At 37.8% G+C, this 22,451-nt stretch overlaps 1 protein-coding gene across 4 annotated transcripts; it reads right to left on the reverse strand.

Annotated features, from left to right (window-relative positions):
- Window positions 1-283: 283 nt before the first annotated feature.
- LOC134673654 (transcriptional adapter 2B) lies at window positions 284-21,780 on the reverse strand. Of its 4 annotated transcripts, none has more exons than XM_063531658.1 (10): window positions 21,606-21,780; window positions 21,435-21,494; window positions 21,213-21,354; window positions 20,651-20,868; window positions 19,584-19,656; window positions 14,749-14,902; window positions 8,418-8,679; window positions 5,201-5,274; window positions 1,318-1,450; window positions 284-592 (listed from the first exon to the last, which is right to left on the reverse strand). In XM_063531658.1, the coding sequence occupies exons 1-10, from the start codon at window positions 21,714-21,716 to the stop codon at window positions 455-457; spliced, it is 1,365 nt and encodes a 454-aa protein (XP_063387728.1). In that variant the 5' UTR covers window positions 21,717-21,780; the 3' UTR covers window positions 284-454. The 4 variants fall into 4 exon arrangements, with proteins under 4 accessions (XP_063387728.1, XP_063387729.1, XP_063387731.1 ...); XM_063531659.1 differs by having other exon boundaries at window positions 285-592; window positions 8,472-8,679; XM_063531661.1 differs by having other exon boundaries at window positions 457-592; window positions 5,201-5,269; window positions 8,472-8,679.
- Window positions 21,781-22,451: the final 671 nt, after the last annotated feature.

The raw sequence follows: 22,451 nt of genomic DNA on the forward strand, positions 1-22,451 counted from the left end.
CCTATGATGAACTCAATAGCGGCGTACTTAGAGGATATAACCAACGGAGACGCCATGTCTAAAATTTTCGGTACAAAATAATCTGCCGTTTTTTGCGGGGGAGGGGCACATCAAATGTATAGGTACGTCATGTCAGATAAACGTCAGTCCATACATATGGTTGACATGTGGTTGACCATTGGCCGCCTATTTTCGACAGAGGGGAACGCCTGTTAATGGCGGCTCCATTGTTAATTACTCCGAGGCGGCGTACGACTGAGCCACGTACGTTTTTAATCCTTTGAACGCCACTCCTATTACATCGTCAACCTTGTTGGAATGCGCGTTTAATATTGGGCTGCAGCAACGCGCGTCGGGGGTGTGGAATATTACCGTAATGCGAAAAAATTGAAGAAGGAATCAAGCGCCCGAGCCTCCTATATTATATTTATACAGTATGTTTGTGTATATTACGCTAGTGGACCCAGCCGGCCCGCTGCAGGTAGTGGCGCACAGCCACGTCGAGGTCGGAGTCGTGTGCGGGGGGGCGCCGCAAAAGGACGCCCTTCATGGTCACGTACTGAGTGGGCGCCAGGTTCAGTGCGGTGCAGAGCTGCAAGAAAATACTAGTTACAAAAACGCGTATTTTACATAGGTGGTACTGTCAGCAGCAATAGTTGCTACGCGGGCGAGGTGTTCAAAATGATCGTGACGCGACTTTATTGTTATGAGAATAAGAGCGCGTCAAGGTAATTTTGAACACCTCGCCCGCTTAGCAACTTCTGCTGCTGACTGTATTATAATCCAGAGTACGAAGATGAGTTCATATATTGTTACTGCTCAAAAACCCTATACCATGATAACTTTACAAACGAAGTGTCTTAAATTGTACGCCCCATAAAAAGATTTGCAGACAATTTGTTAGATTTCAGGCCTAATTTAATATTTCTGCATATTAACCAATGAGAGTGGAGCGTAAGAGTAAGGCCTGAGTGGACGCTCGGAGCGGAGCGTTCGGCGGGGCGTGCAGCGTAGCGTCGGACTCACAAGTGATTTGAGCAGCGTGCACTAAGGCCCCTCATACGTTTGCATTTGTTTAACATGCACACCGCACGCCCCGCCCCGCTGCACGCCCAACTCGAGCGTCCACTCAGGCCTTACACTAAGGGCCATCCCACACTAGCGTCTCCCGAGCGTCTAGTCAACTCTACGGCTGCTGCTCGACGCAACGTCGGCGCAACAGCGCAGCGACGCCGACTCTCCGCTCAAAATACGCTAATGTGCCTCTAAGGCTGGGGCCCCAGGGGACCAGTATCCTAATCTGTATTCTGGAGTTACCTGTATCTCGTTAGTTGTCAGCAGCCGCTTCGAGCAGCCGCCGCTGCATGAGCTCTTTCTGCAGCATCCACATGCGGTACTTCCGTCCCGTGTGCACTTTGGGCTGGTGGAACTTGAGCCGCTTTCTCCGTCTCTGTTTAACCAGTGTCTATTTAAATAAGATAACACGAGAAGAATATAATGTTTGCTTGAAGTAAACGTTGCTTGGCAGTTAAATTCAAACCCAACATAAGTCGGAGGAGGAAGAAAGAGATCACTAGACCACTTCTTTCAACATATTTTTAAGTAAAGCTACCTGCGTGCCTATTTTGGAAAGTAGGTACTATTAAAATTCGAGTTACAGATTTAAACTGAGCTAGGTACATTTATTATTGGGTCGACAGACAACCCTAGTATTCAAGACGTTTAAGTTGATAAATAAAGACCAAGTGCGGGTAGTTTCATAAATTGAAGAGCTAGAAAATATTGATGTCAACTATATAGGGGCTGTCCATAAATTACGTCATCGATTTTTGACGATTTTAGACCCCCTATAATCATTCAAAAATCATGCTTCGAATGACCCCATTTCCTCCCACTTTATGCTACCGTCATCCGATGTCCAGACCCCCCCCCCCCCAATCTGAAATGACGTAACTTATGAATAGCCCCTAGGCAGTGAACGCATATATTTAGTATGGAAACCGCCTTTAGGAACATTACCGTTCAAATTCTCGGGCCAAATTAGCACACACACACAATTACGCCTACATTCAAATAGGACGACGCGTTTACAGAGCCTGTAATCAAAGCTGGTAAACAAAATAAGAGTCATCTTTATTACTCTAATGGTACATAGCTAAGTGTAGATGAAATGCATATAATGTCAATAACTACCAATCAGCGACATTAATCCGCTAATAACCTTCTTGCTGTACGTACTGGCCGCTTAGAGTTCGCGGTTCATATTTGATTAGAATATGACTTGGACAGGGATAGGTTTATGCCATACAGTGAAGAACCAGTCAAATAATTCACGTATAATAATGCAGATTAAAAGATAACTAGTTAAAATGTTGTTATGACATGACAGACTAACTCAACATAAGTAAATATATATCATTGTTGTATAAATGTATTCCGCTATAATAAGTATTTTGTATATTTTATTATCTATCTGTATGGCAGTGCGAAGTCACGTTCAGGTATAGTCTGTCCGTTTTTCTAAGATCAAGTACGCCACAGTAAATGTATGGCGAACTTGATCTTATAAATCGGACTGGCAAATCAAAAATCTGGGAGTCTGCAAAATTTACATGGGTACAAGAATCGGGTCAAAAATATTTGAACAGGCGGAGTCACAATAAATCCCCACTTTCAGTTCAGAATATTTTATATGTATATTGCCGGTCAAGCAAGTTTGTCAGTAGAAAAAGGTGCAAAATGAAAATTTTGTATGGGACCACAGCCGTTCGCGCGCTTACTTTTTCTAAATTTGCCGCTCTTTTCTGTGTGCATTTGTTAAATTAATTCAGTGAAAGCATGATAGGAAAAATGTATCTACATATATACTTGGTCAAGCAGATCTTGTCAGTAAAAAAAGGCGGCAAATTTGAAAAATGTAGGCGCGAAGGGATAGTGTCTCATAGAAAATTTGAATTTCGCGCCTTTTTCTACTGACAAGATTTGCTTGACCGTCTATAGGAGACCGGGTATGATTATCTCACGGGTTATATCTCATGAATAGAACATATTCTAGATGGTTTACTATCGAATGGCCCAAAAACGTTTCCCAAAGTATCACATCCCAAACTATGTTTCCCAAATTATCATTTCCCAAAAAAATGTTCGGCAAAACAACTTATCGCATATTTTCAGTTAGCAATAGTCTTTTTTGGCAAGTTATTGTTTAGCAAATAATTACTTGGACAAGTTTCATTTTACCAAATATTATTTAGTCAAATGTATCATTAAGTATAACTTACATGTCCCAAAATATTGCATGGCATACAATTTACATAGGTACCAATAGAGAGGAGGCTGCGGAATTTATTTGTCTGGTATTTAGCTGATCATTACATATATGTACATAGTAAAATGTAACGTCAAAAAAACATTCCTCAAAAATATGTAGTAAATTATCACTAAAATTAAAACTCCATTTTAATATAAAATGATAACCAAATTTGTTACATCTTGCTATTCTATTAAAGCAAATAACACCAAAGTAATAATTGTAACCCAAAAATTGTAAATAACTACCAATTTTTAAACCACATTTTAGTCTAAAATGACATGCAATTTTTTTTACATCTCGTTATTCTATTAAATTAATTAATCCACTTCGATGACCTTTTTCTAGTACACAGTATTTCGTTTCTGTATGGATGGCAGTTCTAACCTAACCCACTTTTCTAATAGCATTTCGATTTTGTGAGGGTCACAGTTCTACTAACCTAACCCACTTTTCTGATAGTGGTTCCGTTTTGTGAGGATCGCAGTTCAAACCTAACCCAACCCACCCAAATTACGTAGAATTTAACGTACCTATATTAACATAACAAAAATTACTTTAAATAGATATGCTTATTTGTCAAATTTGTGAAGTGACAATTTTGACCAAACATCTTTTTGGAATATAATCATCAACTGAAAAATAATAAATAATTATAATTATAATTTAATTTGTTCAAATACTTCATTGTAATATAATCATCATTCTCTTGCCCTTGTTCCATTCACTTGGGGTCGGCGCAGCATGTCTTTTTGGAATATAATATTAGACAATAAAAAACGTTTGCTAAATAAGTTTTTGTCCTAATAACATTTGACAGAGTAAAATCATGCCAAATGATAATTTGACCAAATAAATTATATGCGAAGTGTAACTTTGCTAAAGGTTTCTTTGGGAAATGAAACTATTGCGATAAGTTTGTTGGGAAGTGAAATTTGGCGAAATGTATTTGGCCCAAACGAAAGTACACCATTCTAGATATCTTGCCAGGCATCCACTCAATTTCATGTCTCTCTAATTGGACGCTTTTTTCCATAGTTCTCTGCGAATAGCATCTTGTGGGAATCTGAATGGAAAGTAATGTAAAATGGCAATACCAAATTTGATTATTAATTTGAAATAACTAGGTAGTTTTTTTATAGCTCCATCTCATGAAATAAAAAAGTAAAATACAAATCTGTAAGAATGAATTTATTTATAATTATATAGAAAATACCTAAACCAAACACAAGTTAATAAAATAGTCTACTTCATTTGGCATAACACCATCCCTATTATCCTCGCAATTTAAAAAGTCGTATGTTGTTATGAAAGTCGTATGCAGTTGTTACGTTTTAGCTTAGCACGGTAGTATTGAAAACAAATCGTCATGTTTTTTCCAAATTTTACTGAAGCTATCTGTTTACTACAAGTGAAAAGTGATTCCATTGTCCTTGGTATGAACTAAAATAACTTCTGCACCACTTCACGACACATGAATATAATTTTATTACAAAAACGTTGTTTTTATAAATCAATTTAGCCATTTGTCACTGACTGTCATCTCGGTCGCGTACTGAGATTGCCAATCGAGCAGTTTGTAAGTACCGCCTATCGCGGGGTAGTTTGCGTTGGGTCATAATTGAGCGGACAGAATACTTCCATGTATATCATTTCGCTGCCCCTAGGTAGTCTTTCTCAGCAACGAGTGAAATTAGCAAATTGAGTCTACTCTAAACAACAGTAAGGTCAATAAATAAGAGATTAAGGGCCAGTTGCACACTAAAGTTTAGCGACCGCTTTAACGGTGACAGACGGTTTGGTCCAACATACCCTAAGAGAGATGTATGGTTGTATGGTCATTTTTCATTCAAAAGCACTTACGTACCTAAGTATATTATAATAGAGTACCTTTTTCTTTGCAGCAGCGTGCTGGTCTGCGTTGACTCTTTTGTCTGGCTGTTGTCCGGGCACCCACTGCTGCCCTGGCGAAGACAACCGTTATACGAGATCAAACCTAACCACACGACGACACCAAAATAACAGGCAGGGCCGTGTAGAACCATCCTTATGAAATTTATGACTTATCTCCCAATCAAATGCTCATACAATAATCCAGGAATCAAAGATGAATTCTATTCACCTATAAATAGAATTCATTTTAGTATAAGGTGGCCAGTTATTGAAACCTTATACTAAAATGAATTCTGCTTATAGGTGAATAGAATTCATTTTTAGTTTAGGGCGGCCAGTTACTAAAAGTGGCCAGTTACTGGCGAATTACACTATGTCTCATAAAGCCATAAGCAGCGACAAAGTGTGGCTGAGACTCTAAAATCCGCATATTTTCGTAGGTTGTTGACTATGGAGACTGCGCTTGTCTTTACAGGGTTAAGGTCCTATCACACAGGCACGTTTTCCGGGCGGCGTGAGCGTTTTATATGGGGCATTATCTATGAAAAGGGACCTTATTATCGATGGCGCTATAGCTATAGCTTCGTTAATAATGGCGTAAGCGCCATCCACAATAAGATCCCTTTTCATAAATAATGCCCATTGTTGTTTTTAATTTAGTGTAAGTTATGTTACTATTTTTAATTTTACTTTGTATTGTGTATTTTGACATGTGTTTTTGACATTAAAGATATTGAATTGAATTGAATTGAATATGTAAAACGGCTCGCCCCGCTCACGGCCCGTCCGCAAAACGCGCCAGTGTGACGGAGCCTTTATCTAAGTCTAGTGGGGTAGGGATATACGACATGATTCCGTAACAAGTTTGACATGTGAAATTGTTCAGTATAACGGTTCAGTGGAGAGGTGTCCTTGGAACTATACGCGGCCCTGCTACGGCTTATTCGATATAAACCACTTTTATTCTTCATTTATCCTGCTTTAACACTTTCGCAGCCGGGAAAAAAACGGCGCACTACCCCAGAAACCGGTCGTCTATATCTGCGTACAAAAGAACCCGCTGGGCGGGTTGTCCGGCATCTGAGCAAACATTACGAGTGCCTACCAGGCGGGTTCTCGGTAGTCAAAGTGTTAAGTGCTAAAATAATTACCTCATGGATAATTATTTTAGCACTTAAAGCAGGATCATTAGATAACAGTATCATAAAATTCTTTATAAGCCTTAAATTATCACAAATAAATATTTACACGTTTAATAAGCTTAATATGAACATAAATGGTTTATATCACAGTTCTGACACACAACATACATTTTATAAGGTTATAATTTTGTCATGCAAGACTATTCATAACATGCTATATTGATCTGCTAACTTAAATATGATTACAGATTTTAAGTAACTACAACTTATTAAAAAAGTACTATTGATATTTAAATATTAATTCAAGTTAGTTATACTGATTGTATCTGTTTGGCTAGAAACTAATAGAGTAAAATTAGCTAAGGATGAATATTGGGAATTTGCAGAGAATAAACGTATTTTTTTTAGCTATAAAGATATGAATGTAAATCCTCATATATCTGACTGGTAAGACGCGCAACCCAAACAGCTGACATGTATTCGATCTTATAGCAAAGTGTACTCTAGCACACAATAAAATATTACAACGCGCACAGTTTTTTATTTCACTTGTTTCTTATTTAACCAAAACTGACACTACATGATAATGACATGCTAAAACACTGTTGACTTTTGCTCTAGTTGTCAAGAGTGGTACAAAAACATATGGCTAATATCCGCCACTACCATAGTCTAGGCTGCGAAGCGAAAGCTTATGGTATAATCAAAGAGAATTTAGACTAGAGGAATATTGTCAAAGTAAATTATGTAGTCAGTACATTTACTGCCATCTTTCGACACAAATGTTTAACACTTTTAGAACTCCATTTGACTTTGATCCAAATTTTTCCTTGACATGTGTTTTTTGTTCACTGAATTATGTGTTAAATTTGTTAAATGTCAGAAACTATTGCCATATACTCGAGTATAGGCCAAAGGTATGGTGCCATCTTTTCGAGCGATGGCGCCATACCTTTGGCCTACTTTCGACTAGATGGCGATACTTTTTGACATTTAACACATATCAGTGTAAAAATAAGGATCAAAGTCAAATGGAGTTCTAAAAGTGTCGAAAGATGGCAGTAAATGTACTGACTACATAATTTACTTTGACAATATTCCTCTATTTCAAATTCTCTTTGGTATAATGATTTAATGACGCATGCGGAATGTTTTCTAATACTGAAAATGTAAATGTAATCTATGATTATGAATGATTGTTGGATTCGTTAGCAGAGTCATATGTAAAAAGTCTTAATTTAAGTGAAAGATAAAACTGGAGAAGTATTTTTTTCAACATAATCGATTTGTAGTGAGGGAGAAATGGTTTGAGTCAACAAAAATAGTCCATCAAGCCGAAAATAGTACTTTCGAGGTTTATCCTTCAGTAGCATTGATCTCTTATCATTTTAAATAAATGTACATTCACATTACATAGTATAAAATATATTAGAAGGAAATTTATATCAACTGGGTACTATATTTCATACATTTTCCGCTAAAAGTATCGAATTATTAAGCTGAATGTGTGACACGCGCGGCACACTAGCAATCGTTCGAGGCTTATCAACTCTCGAGAAGGCCATAAAAGTTCCAGATTTATCAGTCGTAGCAGCTATGTGTAATGCAAAATAACGTAAAAAATTCTTGAAACTTGAAATATGTATATTTTCGTCCGTGAATTTTTTTTTTTCATATAAATTGTGTCGATAATGCGTACTGTATTACAATTAAGAGTCCACGCAAATGGTCAAATAATTTGATTTAGGTGTCAAATAAATGTCAAAACAGTGTATTAAACTTTGAGGATTTAGGTAATATAGTTATGGCATGTTATAATATGCCTGGCCTACCGATATGTAATATTTACACTCCATCTTTCTTTCTACTTGGACTGATAAACTTACAATGCTCATATAGCCATATACGCAAAATATGAAAAGACTGACAAGAGATCAACGTAAGAATAGACCTTGGCCTCCGTTTGACCATACCCAGCTTACAGCATCACGTCCTATAGAAAAGCGATACCGTACGCAGCGTACGGTTCCGGCGACCAAGACCTCAATAAAAAAAAAGTCTCCAAAACGAACCCAAAACTGAATGAGTGTAGTGCTGGGGCATAAAGCATAGAGTCGTGTTCTCACGTCGTGCTGCGCGTGGGGCTTGCGCTGCGCGGCATGTTGCTCGTAGTGCGCGCACTCCTCGAGGCGAGTGACGCCGGCGAGGCGGTAGCGGTGCAGCTCGGCGAGGCGGACTCGCAGCTCGCGCTCGCGCCACAGCCCGCCTACCACGGCCGCGTGCTCCGCGCGACCGTAGAACTGGGCGGTCCAGCGGAGGCGCTCGGTGAATTCCCTGATACACACGATTATTCATCTTTTAAACCTTGGTATCCTATTCTATGGGAAGACATATTTCTATAGGCGACCGAGGCCTTAGACCGGTTTAGGATCCCATTTTAGTAGTATAGGTGCTAATATAGTAACTTTCACACGAGGATTCTACGGGGCTAACGCGAAAACCGAAATTCGAAATTTGCGGGGATCTTTCTCTTTTACTCCAATGAAGGCGTAATTAGAGTGACAGAGAAAAATGCCCACAATTTGCGAACTTCGATTTTCGCGGTTATAGCCCTGTTTGCGGGATCTTGCATGCATACTACAGAAAACGGGATCCTACAAAAAACCATACCCACAAAAAACTGGTTTCAGTGGGAAACAGGCTCAACAACAATGCTTATAATTAGGGATGTACCGACTAGTCGCCGACTAGTCGGGAAAGCCGACTATCCGGCCACATTTGTAGTCGGCGATTAGTCGGCGACTAGTCGGCAAAAATGGCCGATTAGTCGGCACTTTATTAGTGAAAGGAAAACAGAAAAAAAAGAAATCAACAGTCAATATTCACCATATGTTTTATGTCTATTTTACTAAAATACCTATTCAGGATGCAAATGAAATGACAGTTTGATCGTTATCGTCTATTGGTGGGCTAGTATTTTCTGTATTTTCCTCTACAGGTTGATCTCAACTGATTCTCGTGTAATTTCATAGGCAAGATCGATAGTAGTTGATTTTATATATTGTATATATGTAAGTATAAAATATATATTATGTATATTGTATATTTATTTGTGTATTCGGTTTTGTTGTAATAGTTGTATAAGTAGTATGTAATATGTGTGTTTGTGTTTAATAGTCTCCATATTTCACTCCGTGCACTACCTGTTGACTTTTGTTTGAGTTACACATTTCCTGCTACCCAAAGGTTGTCTGGAAGAGATCGCTTTTTAGCGATAAGACCGCCTGTTGTTACCGGGTTCTATTGTAACACTAAAATTTCTTTGTAATTTTACATGTATGTAAGATGTATGGTTATTGGTGCAATAAAGAATATTTACTTACTTACTTACTTACTTACTTAAGGCGCGGTGTGTAGTAAAATACGCTTTTTTGTAACCATATTTACAGACTTTTACAAGGATTTCATGCATTATTTTCTAGTATGTATAACTTTAGTCCTTGAACTACGTTATTGCTTGTCAGAAACACAACGGCTCATTATTTTCTCGATAGAATCTTAAGTTGAAAACATGCTTAAAGCTGTCTTTTGATCCATATTTTAGAAGTACTACGACGAAAATGGATATGAAACTTACCTCATTCGATAGCTTTTAAGTAAATCTTCGTTATTGCTGGTCCTTTTATCGATACGTTAATCTTTTCATTCATAATTTTATGAATTCAGCTTTTGCCTACTAAATTACACCCTACGCGGCAATACCTTGCGCCCATTCCCCGCGCCAGTACGCCCGTGGCCACTGCCAGCGTCGGACCTATGCTAGTTTAGTGGACGTTTCATAAAATGGGTAACCACTGTATAAATATGCAAATATGTTATACACACAATGTTTTTCAACATACTTACGAAGAAAAGCAAAATAATTCTTAATTAATGTGACATTTCAGACATTCGCCCGTCATATTGTCATTTTATAACAAGTTGGGAAGCAAAGGCACACACCTATCTAACCAATCCGGAATTCAGTCACGATTGATAAATTGTGTAAACATATTTTATTAAAGGCTATTAAATTAATCAAATTGAATCGCTTTTAAACATATGTGTACGGGATTCAAATACCTATGTGGGAGTGTTTAGTGTATGGTGGTAACCATTTCACCGCTTTTAGTTTCCGAGTTACCTACATGCGTTTTAAGGGAAGTGGTCGAAAAATGCCTAAAATGGTTTTGTGTTTAATATTAGATAAGGTAGAAGTACTAGTGCTCGACGCTGCACTAGTATTCGACATGGGTATAGTGTGTAGCTTTAAAATAAAGCTCGACGGCTAATCCTATTGTCTATTGTTAAGTAAAACCGCTCGTGTCACGTGCCACAACCACCTGCATAAAAAATACGTACTTCGGTTACTGAGTGCCGGGGAGTCGAACGCTACAGAACCAGTCTAAAATGTGTCATCGAGATGCGTAACAAAGGCGCGTTATCGGAGAGCGCACCTACACTTGTTCTTCGAGCGTTGGCCTGGCCCGCGCTCAGGTGCCAAATAAAATAATTAAGACCCTTTTTTGCAGGTAAGTAGCACGTGCGGTTTTACTTAACAATAGACAATAGGATTAGCCGTTGAGCTCTATTTGAAAGCTACACACTATAAGGTAAAAGTACGCTTCACCGAACGCTCAATATCCGTCCGTACCACCGAATTTCTTATATTTTAGGCTATAAGGCGATTACTTACAGCTGATATTTACTTGTGTATTTTTTTTTCCACGAGTTAAATCCCCTACCCCTTCCTACCTATCCCTTCCACTATGCCTCAGAGTCGGCCAAGTTGTGCTGCGGTTGGGACGTGGCAATTGATCGAAACGGACCGTTGCTGCCGATTGCCACTTTGTATGGGCAACCTTCAAGAAATCGGTAAGAAGTTGCGTATATTTCTTAAGATCATAAAACCTTTCAAATTTATTTCTGTGTTTCAAAGTATGGTTTTACAGTGTGACTACCTACTTAATTAGTTTGTGTATTTTAGTAAATTTAATTAATTTAGTGCAGTCATATTATCAGAAATTAAGCTTAATGTGAGTTCGGTGATGACTACACCGACAGTTTGATTGGAAGGTATTGTCGAACAGCGTCCGGAATCAGGGAAAGCGAATGTTTTTGAAATTATTTTTCTAATGGTTGATTACGGACTATTTATATTAACTACCTAATTTCACAAATAAATTAATGTATTTGTAATTTTATGAGCACTTGCCGAACACCAATAACCTATATAGATTATTATAAAACTGCGTTTAAAATGTTCATGTTTTACGACTTTTTGGCATCAAAATAAGGTTTTTAGCAAGACTATTATCAAACAATAAATTTATATATTTTACGTCAGTATTAGCAAGAACTTTATACATGTACGGTTTTGTAATGGATTCAAGTATTAAATTTAATGATAGATTTGTAGTTATAATACATTGATTACGAATTAAATACTATTTTCAAAATCTGTTCGCAAAATATGTTCCACATATTTTCCATGTTGCGTTCACCGAACGGCCGTTCGGTGAATGGTACCCATGGTCTCTGCTACCAAACTAATGTTTGCGTTGGCCATGTTTCTATTCGACGTTCATTAGAATATCATCCTTATTATGATAACGGCTAGGTCGATATTTATATGTTTATTTTTTGTGACCTTTATTTCAATGCCAGCGCTTCTCAAACTTTAGACATACTTATTGGATGCCTGATAATAGTCTTGGAATGTGGACAAAAAACTCAATAAGATAATAAAAATAATAAAGCAATGATATTTTATACAGGGTGGTCCAAACCTAGACGTCCAAAAAATTTAATTCCTAATAACTAATTGCATTCCCATTGCCAGGGAGGTTTTGGGATTATACTGAGTAACTTTTACTATGGGACCAACCCCGAAATCGTGAAAAAAAATTTACCCTTCCATAGAAAATGGACCAGCCAAAATGTATGAAACAGCCAAAATTTTTTATACATATGCGTACATGTTTTATAATTGTTGGGTACCTTAATTACTGACTTATTTTTCAAAAGTATTTTCAATGAAAAAGACACGTCAAGATCGCTTACCATCTTTATAATGCTAAAAATTAAGCATAGTAGGGATTTAATAGTGAAGTACTAAAGTTTGAGCACCGCTCAACGCCACATTTTCATACAATTATTTCCTAGTTCGGTAATGCGGCCTCCTTATTCGGTATAATGTGCAAACCACGTTTCTTAGTTCGGTAAATGGTAACCAAACCAACAACAACAACAAGGAAACCGGAAGAAATGACTTTAAAAATGTTTTTAATACACGTCCAATCATTTCAGTAATTTATAGGTATGCTTAAATGAGGACAAATTTATCTAAGTTTCTATTTTAGTTTTGAACATATTCGTATGAAAATATCAGAACTAATAAAAAAAATAAACGTAAGTCTAGGGCTTAAGCATTCGGTGAAGCGTACTTTTACCTTACTTTATAGGTTAAATTTTAACGGCGACGATCTTTCTGTATTCAAATTTACTTCTTGTCACTTTGACATAAAGTGCCCGTGTCGAATACTAGTGCAGCGTTGAGCACTAGTACTTCTACCTTATTTCCGCCAAGTCCGTATCGTGCGATATGGAAATTTATTCTAAAAAATGCTGTTTTTATATACCACACTGGTGGCAAGCAAGCTTACGACCCACATTCACCATAGCCTATGGACGCCTGCAGCTACGGGGATGTGACACATCATGCCAAATGTTGATTGATTTTATATAAAATAAAAGTCCTAATGTATAAAATAAGCTTTCATAAGTAATAGTTACTGATTTTTAAAAAGCGCTTTTCAATTAAAAGACATGTCAAGATCGCTTACCTTCTTTCAAGTACTTTCTAATACTAAAAAAAAAGAACTACAGTATTCTTCCTTATTTTCAATACCTACTTGCCCGAAATTGACTTTTAGAATTAGACCAAGTCTGCGACGATTTTGATTGCACACGCAGTGCAAGTGTTAATCATAATTTCATAAAGGTTTGTCGTTCAAAATAACACTTACACTCGTGTGCAATCAAAATCGTTGCAGAACTTTCTTGGTCTAACTCTATTATATTTTTAAGGTAAGTAAGTACTAATTTCTGTCTCATAATAATTGGGTATAATTTGATTAGGTTCTTAGTTTATCGGGGTATACTCACATATTGTATATAATTTCAATTTCATTAAGTACTCATTAAAATACGAATTTGCTAATGAACCTTATTCGATATTAATTGCCGGATAAAATCCCGGAACTGACAAATCAGAATATTCAGAATACCGATGGCGCCAGAATAAGGATGTAGACGTGCGCCGCGGGAATGGTGCGGCGGGGCGCGCGGGGCGCCCGCTTGACTGTTCTACCACTCGTCTGCTTCACCCCCTCGGAAACGTAAAACTCAAGTATAAGAGCGCCTTAAAACAATTTATTTATTATTAAGTTTTTTTTTTATGGTGGATCTATGGGGAACTATTAACGTTATTGCAAAATTTAGAGATTTAGATAGGGCACGTTGCTCGTAAAGACGCTGACCCCAGGGGATAGGTTCTTAACAGGCGACTACGTACGGGAAATAGAGCCTTGGAAATACCCCCTACAAGCTGTACTGACGGTCTGCTCAGGATCGCATAATAATAAAAAAAAATTGAACGACGATTCTTGTGATAGGTGTTTGAACACTTTTAACCTGTAGAGAACACCTTTTAGCCAAGCTAATGTGATGAATAGCGCAATCAAAGGAGCAAAACTATAGTTTTTCACCAGAACTTATACGAAGTAATGATCTGGCCGACTAGCCGACTAGTCGGCCGACTAATCGGCCATTTGAGCGCCGATTAGTCGGCTAGTCGGCTAGTCGGCCAAATCAATAGTCGGTACATCACTACTTATAATAGTATTATCCTCAAATACTATCATAAGTCCTAAGTACCCTGTAGTATTTTCCAGTTTCTAAAAGGAACCCCAGTCAAAACGTGGAATACCTAATTATGAAAAGGCGCACTCAAGAAAAGGTTCTGTTACTGCTATCAATCAAATATTTCACTCTTTGGAGCATATCTTTGACGACTGGTCTGGCCTTATGGGTAGTGACCCTGCCTATGAAGTCGATGGTCCCGGGTTCGAATCCTGTTAAGGGCATTTATTTGTATGATGATACAGATATTTGTTCCTGAGTCATGGTTGTTTTCTATGTATTTAAGTATTTATATATTATATATATCGTTGTCTGAGTACCCACAACACAAGCCTTCTTGAGCTTACTGTGGGGCTTAGCCAATTTGTGTAAAAATGTCCTATAATATTTATTTATTATATTAAAATGGGCGTCTACCTAAATTTTCCATAGGATACTCACTTCTTCTCTTTGGCTAGTTTGGAAAGCAGCTTCTGCCTGTTTCTTTGGTTGTTGAAGAATACTGAGACCAGCTGGTAGTCGCGCACCAGCCGCTTCCGCCGCGTGCGCTCGCGCAGACGACGCGTGTATAGATCCACTTGGGATAGTTTTAGAGCTGGAAAGTTATGGAAACATGTAAACAACTGCCATAGATCCAAACTACTTTACATCGACCTCAAGGACCTCAAATAGTGTTGTGAATAACGCTCATTTCGAGGCTTACAGACTCGAACCCTAAGACTCTCGAGGCTTAACGCCTCAAAGGCGGCAAAGACGATTTCTAACATCCATACTCTTCCTCGCGTTATCCCGGCATTCTGCCACGGCTCATGGGAGCCTGGGGTCCGCTTGACAACTAATCCCATGATTTGACGTCGGCACCAGTTTTACGAAAGCGACTGCCATCTGACCTTCCAACCCAGAGGATAAACTAGGCCTTATTGGGATTAGTCCGGTTTCCTCACGTTGTTTTCCTTCACCGAAAAGCGACTGGTAACTATCAAACGATATTTCGTACATAAGTTCCGAAAAACTCATTGGTACGAGCCGGGGTTTGAACCCGCGACCTCCAGATTGCAAGTCGCACGCTCTTACCGCTAGGCCACCAGCGCTTTATTCCTAACATCCATACGTGTAAAATAAATAAATACAATTCTCAAATATAGTCGAGTCTTCTAGACTTACGAGTCTTGTGGGCTCTAAGCCTAAAAATAAGCGTTATTCACAACACTGACCTCAAAGGTTCCTTGGCATGATGCTGAGTGGAGACCATTTCAGGAACGCTTTATAACCAATCTAATATGTTAGTGTTATTAGTTACGTTTAAATTAAGCGTTTTTGAATAAAGCATCATCTATTTTATTCCAAGCATACAAGGTGTCGCTTTCAGTATGGATCAAACGAAGGTCAAAGGGCTTTAGGAAATACCGATTGACCGTAGTTATGCAGAAAACGACCAACTCATTTTTTTTATCAATGCAGAAAGCGACCAAAGCTATTGAGTTAGGGTGTAAGTCACTTTGACAAAAATAAAAAGTTGGTCGCTTTCTACAGAACTACGGTCGATTGATCCCCATTGTTTTCGTAGTGTGTCCAAATGAAAGAACTCGCATCTCGCAATAAACACTAATGAATGTCTAAACAGACCCAATGTGACAGCCAGACACACTTACCCCTATGCCACACTTATCCGTATAAACCCTAAAGGCTCCTCTTCACGTTGGGCCAACCCCAACGCCAACGAGGGACGCATTTATGCGTTAGAGGGAGCGAGTGATATTGCTATCTCATTCTACCGCATGGCTGCGTCCCTCGTTGGCGTTGGCGTTGGCCCAACGTGAAGAGGAGCCTTAAGGTGGTTCGCTTTTCATACAAAATTCAATCAAATCTCATTAAGTAACTACACAGTATTAGTACACAAATATTTCCGCATTTATCTTCTTTCGAATATTCGTTTGCGCGAAATTAACAGGAAAACAATGTTTCATACAGAAATCATGCAAAAATCATAGTTAACTTTTCATCAATTTTACGTATGTGTGTGTCACAAATGTCGTGTACAGATACATTTGCGACGTTGCCATACCATTTCCGACGTTGCCGGGCTGACCACGGCTCGAATTTGGAGTGCCGTCATGTTTAGTGCAATTTTGTTGACACTGATATTTGACAGGTAGTTAATTGACCTAAGCGAGAAGTTCGTCAGCTTAGCTAAGAACTATCATGGCGTGTTATGCAAACAGTCGCTTTTTTGCTTGCAAACGGAAGATTCCCGGTTCGATCCCCAGTCATTGTATGCTGGAACATAACTTTTTGTATTTTTGTTACACCTACATTTCGTATTGTTTTTTATTTTTATTTAATTTTTCTTATTATCATAAATCGATTATTAAGTATAGGCTACACGTATTCTTTAATTTTTACAAAGATAATTAGAAATTATACTCTTCCTAATCTCTCTGATTTTTACAATCAGGACATCCTCACTGCAATAAAAACCGGGCAAGTGCGAGTCGGACTCGCGCACGAAGGGTTCCGTGCCATAATGCAAAAAAAAAACAAAAAAAGCAAAAAAAAAACGGTCACCCATCCAAGTACTGACCACTCCCGACGTTGCTTAACTTTGGTCAAAAATCACGTTTGTTGTATCACGGGAGCCCCATTCAAATCTTTATTTTATTCTGTTTTTAGTATTTGTTGTTATAGCGGCAACAGAAATACATCATCTGTGAAAATTTCAACTGTCTAGCTATTACGGTTCGTGAGATACAGCCTGGTGACAGACAGACGGACGGACGGACGGCCGGACAGCGAAGTCTTAGTAATAGGGTCCCGTTTTACCCTTTGGGTACGAAACCCTAAAAAGAAGTGTATAAAATTTCCTGTGGTTAAAAATAATGGATTTTGTCTATAAATGAAAAACACAATTATTACTATAGTTTGTTTTTTTTAGCATTAGAAATAAGGTAAACAATCTTGACGTGTCTTTTAATTGAAAAACACATTTTAAAAATAAGTTACGGCAAATATGTAACAATTATAAATCTAATACGATCATTTATATTCTTCTGCTTTCATAAGTAATCGTTTTTGATTTTGAAAAACCTGATAACACTGAGTATGTGGGGGAAGCGCTGCTGGCCTAGCGGAAAGCAATTCGGAGGTCGCGGGTTCTAACCCCGGCTCGTACCAATGATTTTTCGAACTTTTGTACGAAATAGCATTTGATACCTACCTATTTATACACCGATACCTATTTTTCGGTGAAAGAAAACAATGTGAGGAAACCGGACTAATCCAAATAAGTTTACTCTCTGGGTTGGAAGGTCAGGGCAGTCGCTTTCGTAAAAACTAGTGCGCATGCCAATTCTGGGATTAGTTGCCAAGCGGAGATTGAATATCTGGGAGACCGACCAAAGCTTACAAAACATAAAAACTCAAAAATGCGCGTTTTCTCATAGACCTAGCTAAGAGATCAAACCCCTTATAGCAAATTTCATCGAAATCGTTAGAGCCGTTTCTGATACCATCCAAATATATAAATAAATAATTATATATCTAATAATTGCTCGTTTAAAGGTAAGATAACACAAAGGAGAAACAAAAAGAAATTACCTACTCGCACCAGTCTTGAACCCCAATCCTCTTGCACGTATTTCCACGAACATACCGTTACGCTATTGCAACATACTTACGTTGTGTGAAATTGTCTACTACAAGGATCACGGAAACACTGTTTGCATGTGTGAGTAATAGTAGGAAAAAGCGTGACAGCAACACTCCGTCAAATTAAAAAGGTGGTTTTTGCACAATGAAGTATTCAATGTTTTATTTAATAGTTCAATATTTACTTAAAGAGTGCGCGAAACATACTTTTAAGTATACAAATACCAAGACCATTTCACAAAAAAATAAAATCTGAAATTTTGCAGAAGTGGTGCCATCTAGCGAGAGTTAAGTTTTGAGTAACCTAGGCGAACCACCTTAATACAAATATACCGAGATTTATAGCAAAAATTAAAATACCTAAAAATACCGTGCGACCTAAGCACGCAAAGTAATTATTGCATACCAAAAATATGAACTTCCGCTTGACATTGTCAATAAATGCATATTAACCTACTTTGACACGAAGTTATGATTATGACGCACAACACACAAACGAGCCTGATATCGGCACTATAATGATGCAATTATACAGAATTATGTATAATTATTGAATTACATTTATTGTAAGTGAACTTTGTACATTTTATTTTTAGCCATTGAACTTCGATGCTGAGTCATAGATGGTAAAATAATGTTTACATTTATAATGAGAATCATGAAATGTGTTGTTCAGAAATAAGAAAAAATCTATACATTCAAAAATTGGTTTGAAAAAAGAATCAATTGACATCTGAATAATTAAATTGGCTCAGTTATTTCGACGATAAGATAGATCACAAATACACAATACCAGGCGTGGGTCACTTCGTGATTTCGTCGCTTTCCTACAGGTAGCTAAAAGTACATCCGTTCCACCCCAATTTTGGGGAAAGCCATAAGCCGCGCGTGGCGCTGTCGCCACCTAGCGGCCATATCTGTGCTGATCGTAACAGACGCGTTTTGTTACAGAGTGAGTCTTCTGTACCTAGTACTATTATTTATTCTGTGACAATACATACATACACTGCCAAAACTGCTTTGACACAGTTCAGTAAAAAATGATTTCATAAATGTGGAACTGCAATATTATTAGCCCTACCATCCACACTGTTAACACATTAACTGCCAAGAACCCGAGTGACACCAGTAGGCCCTGGCCTAGGGCGGGCAGATATTAGGGGTGTCAGTCTATAGGATGGGTGCTGCCTTGCTGAGAAAGGGGCGGCTAGTACTTAGTACTTACTACATGGTCTGTGGCCTAGGGCGGCCAAGACTGCAAATCCATCACTGCACTCGACAGGTTAATTTCTAATAGAAAATGGTGCACCTGACTCTTGTTTTTTTTTATACCACGTCGGTGGCAAGCAAGCATACGGCCCACCTGATTGTAAGCAGTCACCATAGTCTATGTTAACTGACATTTTGTAAACCTTATTGCACCACTGGTGTAGTTAAGATTGTTGCTATGGGTAGTAGATACTTACATAAATACATAATAAATAATAGGTTAGCTGGAAGAGATCCCTTATAGGGATAAGTTCGCCTTTGTACTTCCATTACTGTAATTTATTTTTGTAAACCTGTGTTGTGTACAATAAAGTGATTACTACTACTACTACTACTATAAAATAAATACCACATGCACTTACCAACATCCAACTCATCATCTTCAGGGCTGATGGATAGAGTTGAGATCAGCTGTTCGGCCTCATGGTCATGTTCCTACAAAAAATGTTTAATGTTACCAGGCGTGGCTCACTCCGCGATTTCGCGAAGTGAGCCACGCCTCTACAGGTAGCTACAGGTCTTGCTACAGGTAGCTAAAAGTACATCCATTCCACCCCAATTTTGGGGAAAGCCATAAGCGGCGCGTGGCGCTGTCGCCACCTAGCGGCCACATCTGTGCTGATCGTAACAGACGCGTTTTGTTAGAGAGTGAGTCTTCTGTACCTAATACTATTATTTTTTCTGTGATGTTACACAGTATCCTCCAAGTTTTGAATACAGACAGTTTCCTGAGACTGAAGCCTCATTTAGACGGTACGAGAACTCACACTGTGGTATTTGATTATTGTTATGAAAATCTAATACAAGTTCTTGCACAGTCTAAATGGGGCTTTAGTCCATCAATCTGGGTTTCCTTTTACCTATTAGTGTTCCGTACAAAACTTTGTTCACGGAACACTTATGGGATCACTTCGGAGTCTTCGGACTTGTTTTTCAATAGTTTTATTTTATTTTTATATTGTGTATGATTTGTCCTGTAGAGATTTTAATAATTAATAAAACATTTTTTTATGAAAGTATGGCAGGAAAAAACGCTAATTTCCTCAAACATTTCGAATTTTTGGTCTTTAACTGCTGCCTTCATATGTGTTGCTGAGACTGAACTCCAGTATCAGAAACAAATTTTTATGCAAAACATGCCAATCTGGTCCCAGCACCATAACTGTCCTCAAATCCATAGAATTTTTTTTTTTTTTATTTAGAACACAAACAGTCACATAATACAAATGGATTTTTAGTACAATGAAGTGTACTTAACATACTTAAGAAACAGACCTGGAGGTTCATTCATGAGTAGGTAACTATATAATGTTAACATACATAATAACCGCAGAAATAAAAAATAAAAATTGTAATTATGATTTAGCTTTAGATATAGCTTCATTACAAAATATACATAGGTATCATGTTTATCTGAAAATACACTTACCCTTTCAAAGTCATCCCTATTGGGCATATAACTAAGCTGTGTTGCCTCCTCAGCGGACACTGCCAGAGGTGGCAATCTGGATACTGCACTAGGCCCGAGCGGGCCCTCATCTCTGTCGGCACAGAGCAGCGTGGGTCGGCTAGTGCTCTCGACATTGCCCCAGGTTGCTCGTCCAATACTGCCTTCTAAGTACCGAGTTATATACTCGTCTTTGGCCTCTGCAATACATTTTAAGAAAATAAGCATTCCACAAGTAATTCAGTACACAGGACAACATATAAAACAACCAGGCCAGTCTACTTTATAATACCATGTTACAAAATGCGTTGAGACATTATGCTTCAATCCCTCCTAATATTACAAGGAAATCCGTAAGTTGTGCAATGTCTATCTGACTGTTCACACTTAAACCGCAGAACCAATTTAGATTAAACTTGGTATGAAAATAGTTTCAAGCCCAGGGAAGAATATCGGATAGTTTTTATTAATCATTATCATCATCCCATGAAGATCAAGTCGCAGGCAAAAGCTAGAACCAAATTAATGTAGTAACAATATTTACCTTCCGGTGTTTTTGATTCTATATGCTTGGCGATATCTTCCCAATTACCAAAACCAAATTGTTCTATTGCATCTAACAGTCTTACTTCCTCATTCGCAGACCAACTACTTCGACCTAAGAATATTCCAAATGCTCCTGAGTCCTGTTAGAAGAAAAAGTGAAAACTGTTCAGTAAATGCATAATTATTATGTACAAAGTGTTCATAAATTTACTGTACTTACCATAAACTGATATGCGTGGTCATTTTTATGAGATCCTATTTCAGCACCCAAAGAAAAACACTGTAAATAAAATAGTTTTATGAGTAATTTCAAAATTTGCGCCAAAACTATAAACAAATATGGCTGAAACGTTACTTCGTTGGATAAACGTATATTGGGACAGAAGCTTACCTGCAGGCAAATATCAAAATCTGTGCATTCTGTACATCTTACTCTAATACCATTTATTTCTTCCTGACAATAAGTACAATTATATTTGGCGTACAAATCAGAAAATGACATGGTCAATCACAAAATAAAATAAATTCAATCGTTGGCAATCCTTCGGCACCTACTCACTCAAAAGTCATTTTGCGCTTGGGCCCCATAGACACGGAATGTTACCACATTAAAATATTTAAGTCGCTTTTGCACGACCTAACACGTACCAAAAATCCATTAGGCGTTTTTACATTTAAAAAAAACTGCATATAGACGGTCAAGCAAATCTTGTCAGTAGAAAAAGGCGCGAAATTCAAATTTTCTATGAGACGATAACCCTTCGCGCCTACATTTTTCAAATTTGCCGCCTTTTTCTACTGACAAGATCTGCTTGACCAAGTATATGTAATATCCCATCCAGACGATACAATTTTTCTGTTCTTTTTATCATACAATACAATACAATACAATACAATACTCTTTATTGCACACCTCACATACACGTAGTTTACAATAAATGGACAATAACATAAACAAAGACAGTAGAGGTAACAACAGGCGGTCTTATCGCTTAAGAGCGATCTCTTCCAGACAACCTTTGGGTATCGGAGACATAAGAATTAGAATATACGGTAGGTGGCGCAAAGAAAAAAATATGAAAAGTCGAATTGAATATAACTTAACAATACAAAATATTACTATAGATAAACATACTTAAATACGTATAACCATAAACATACATAGACATACATAAAAAGTATATATTAAATAAAGAAACAACAGTGTCAATATTATAAAAATGAAAAACTAAGGTAG

This window comes from Cydia fagiglandana, chromosome 18, assembly GCF_963556715.1.
Source record: "Cydia fagiglandana chromosome 18, ilCydFagi1.1, whole genome shotgun sequence".
NCBI classification, from domain to species: domain Eukaryota; kingdom Metazoa; phylum Arthropoda; class Insecta; order Lepidoptera; family Tortricidae; genus Cydia; species Cydia fagiglandana.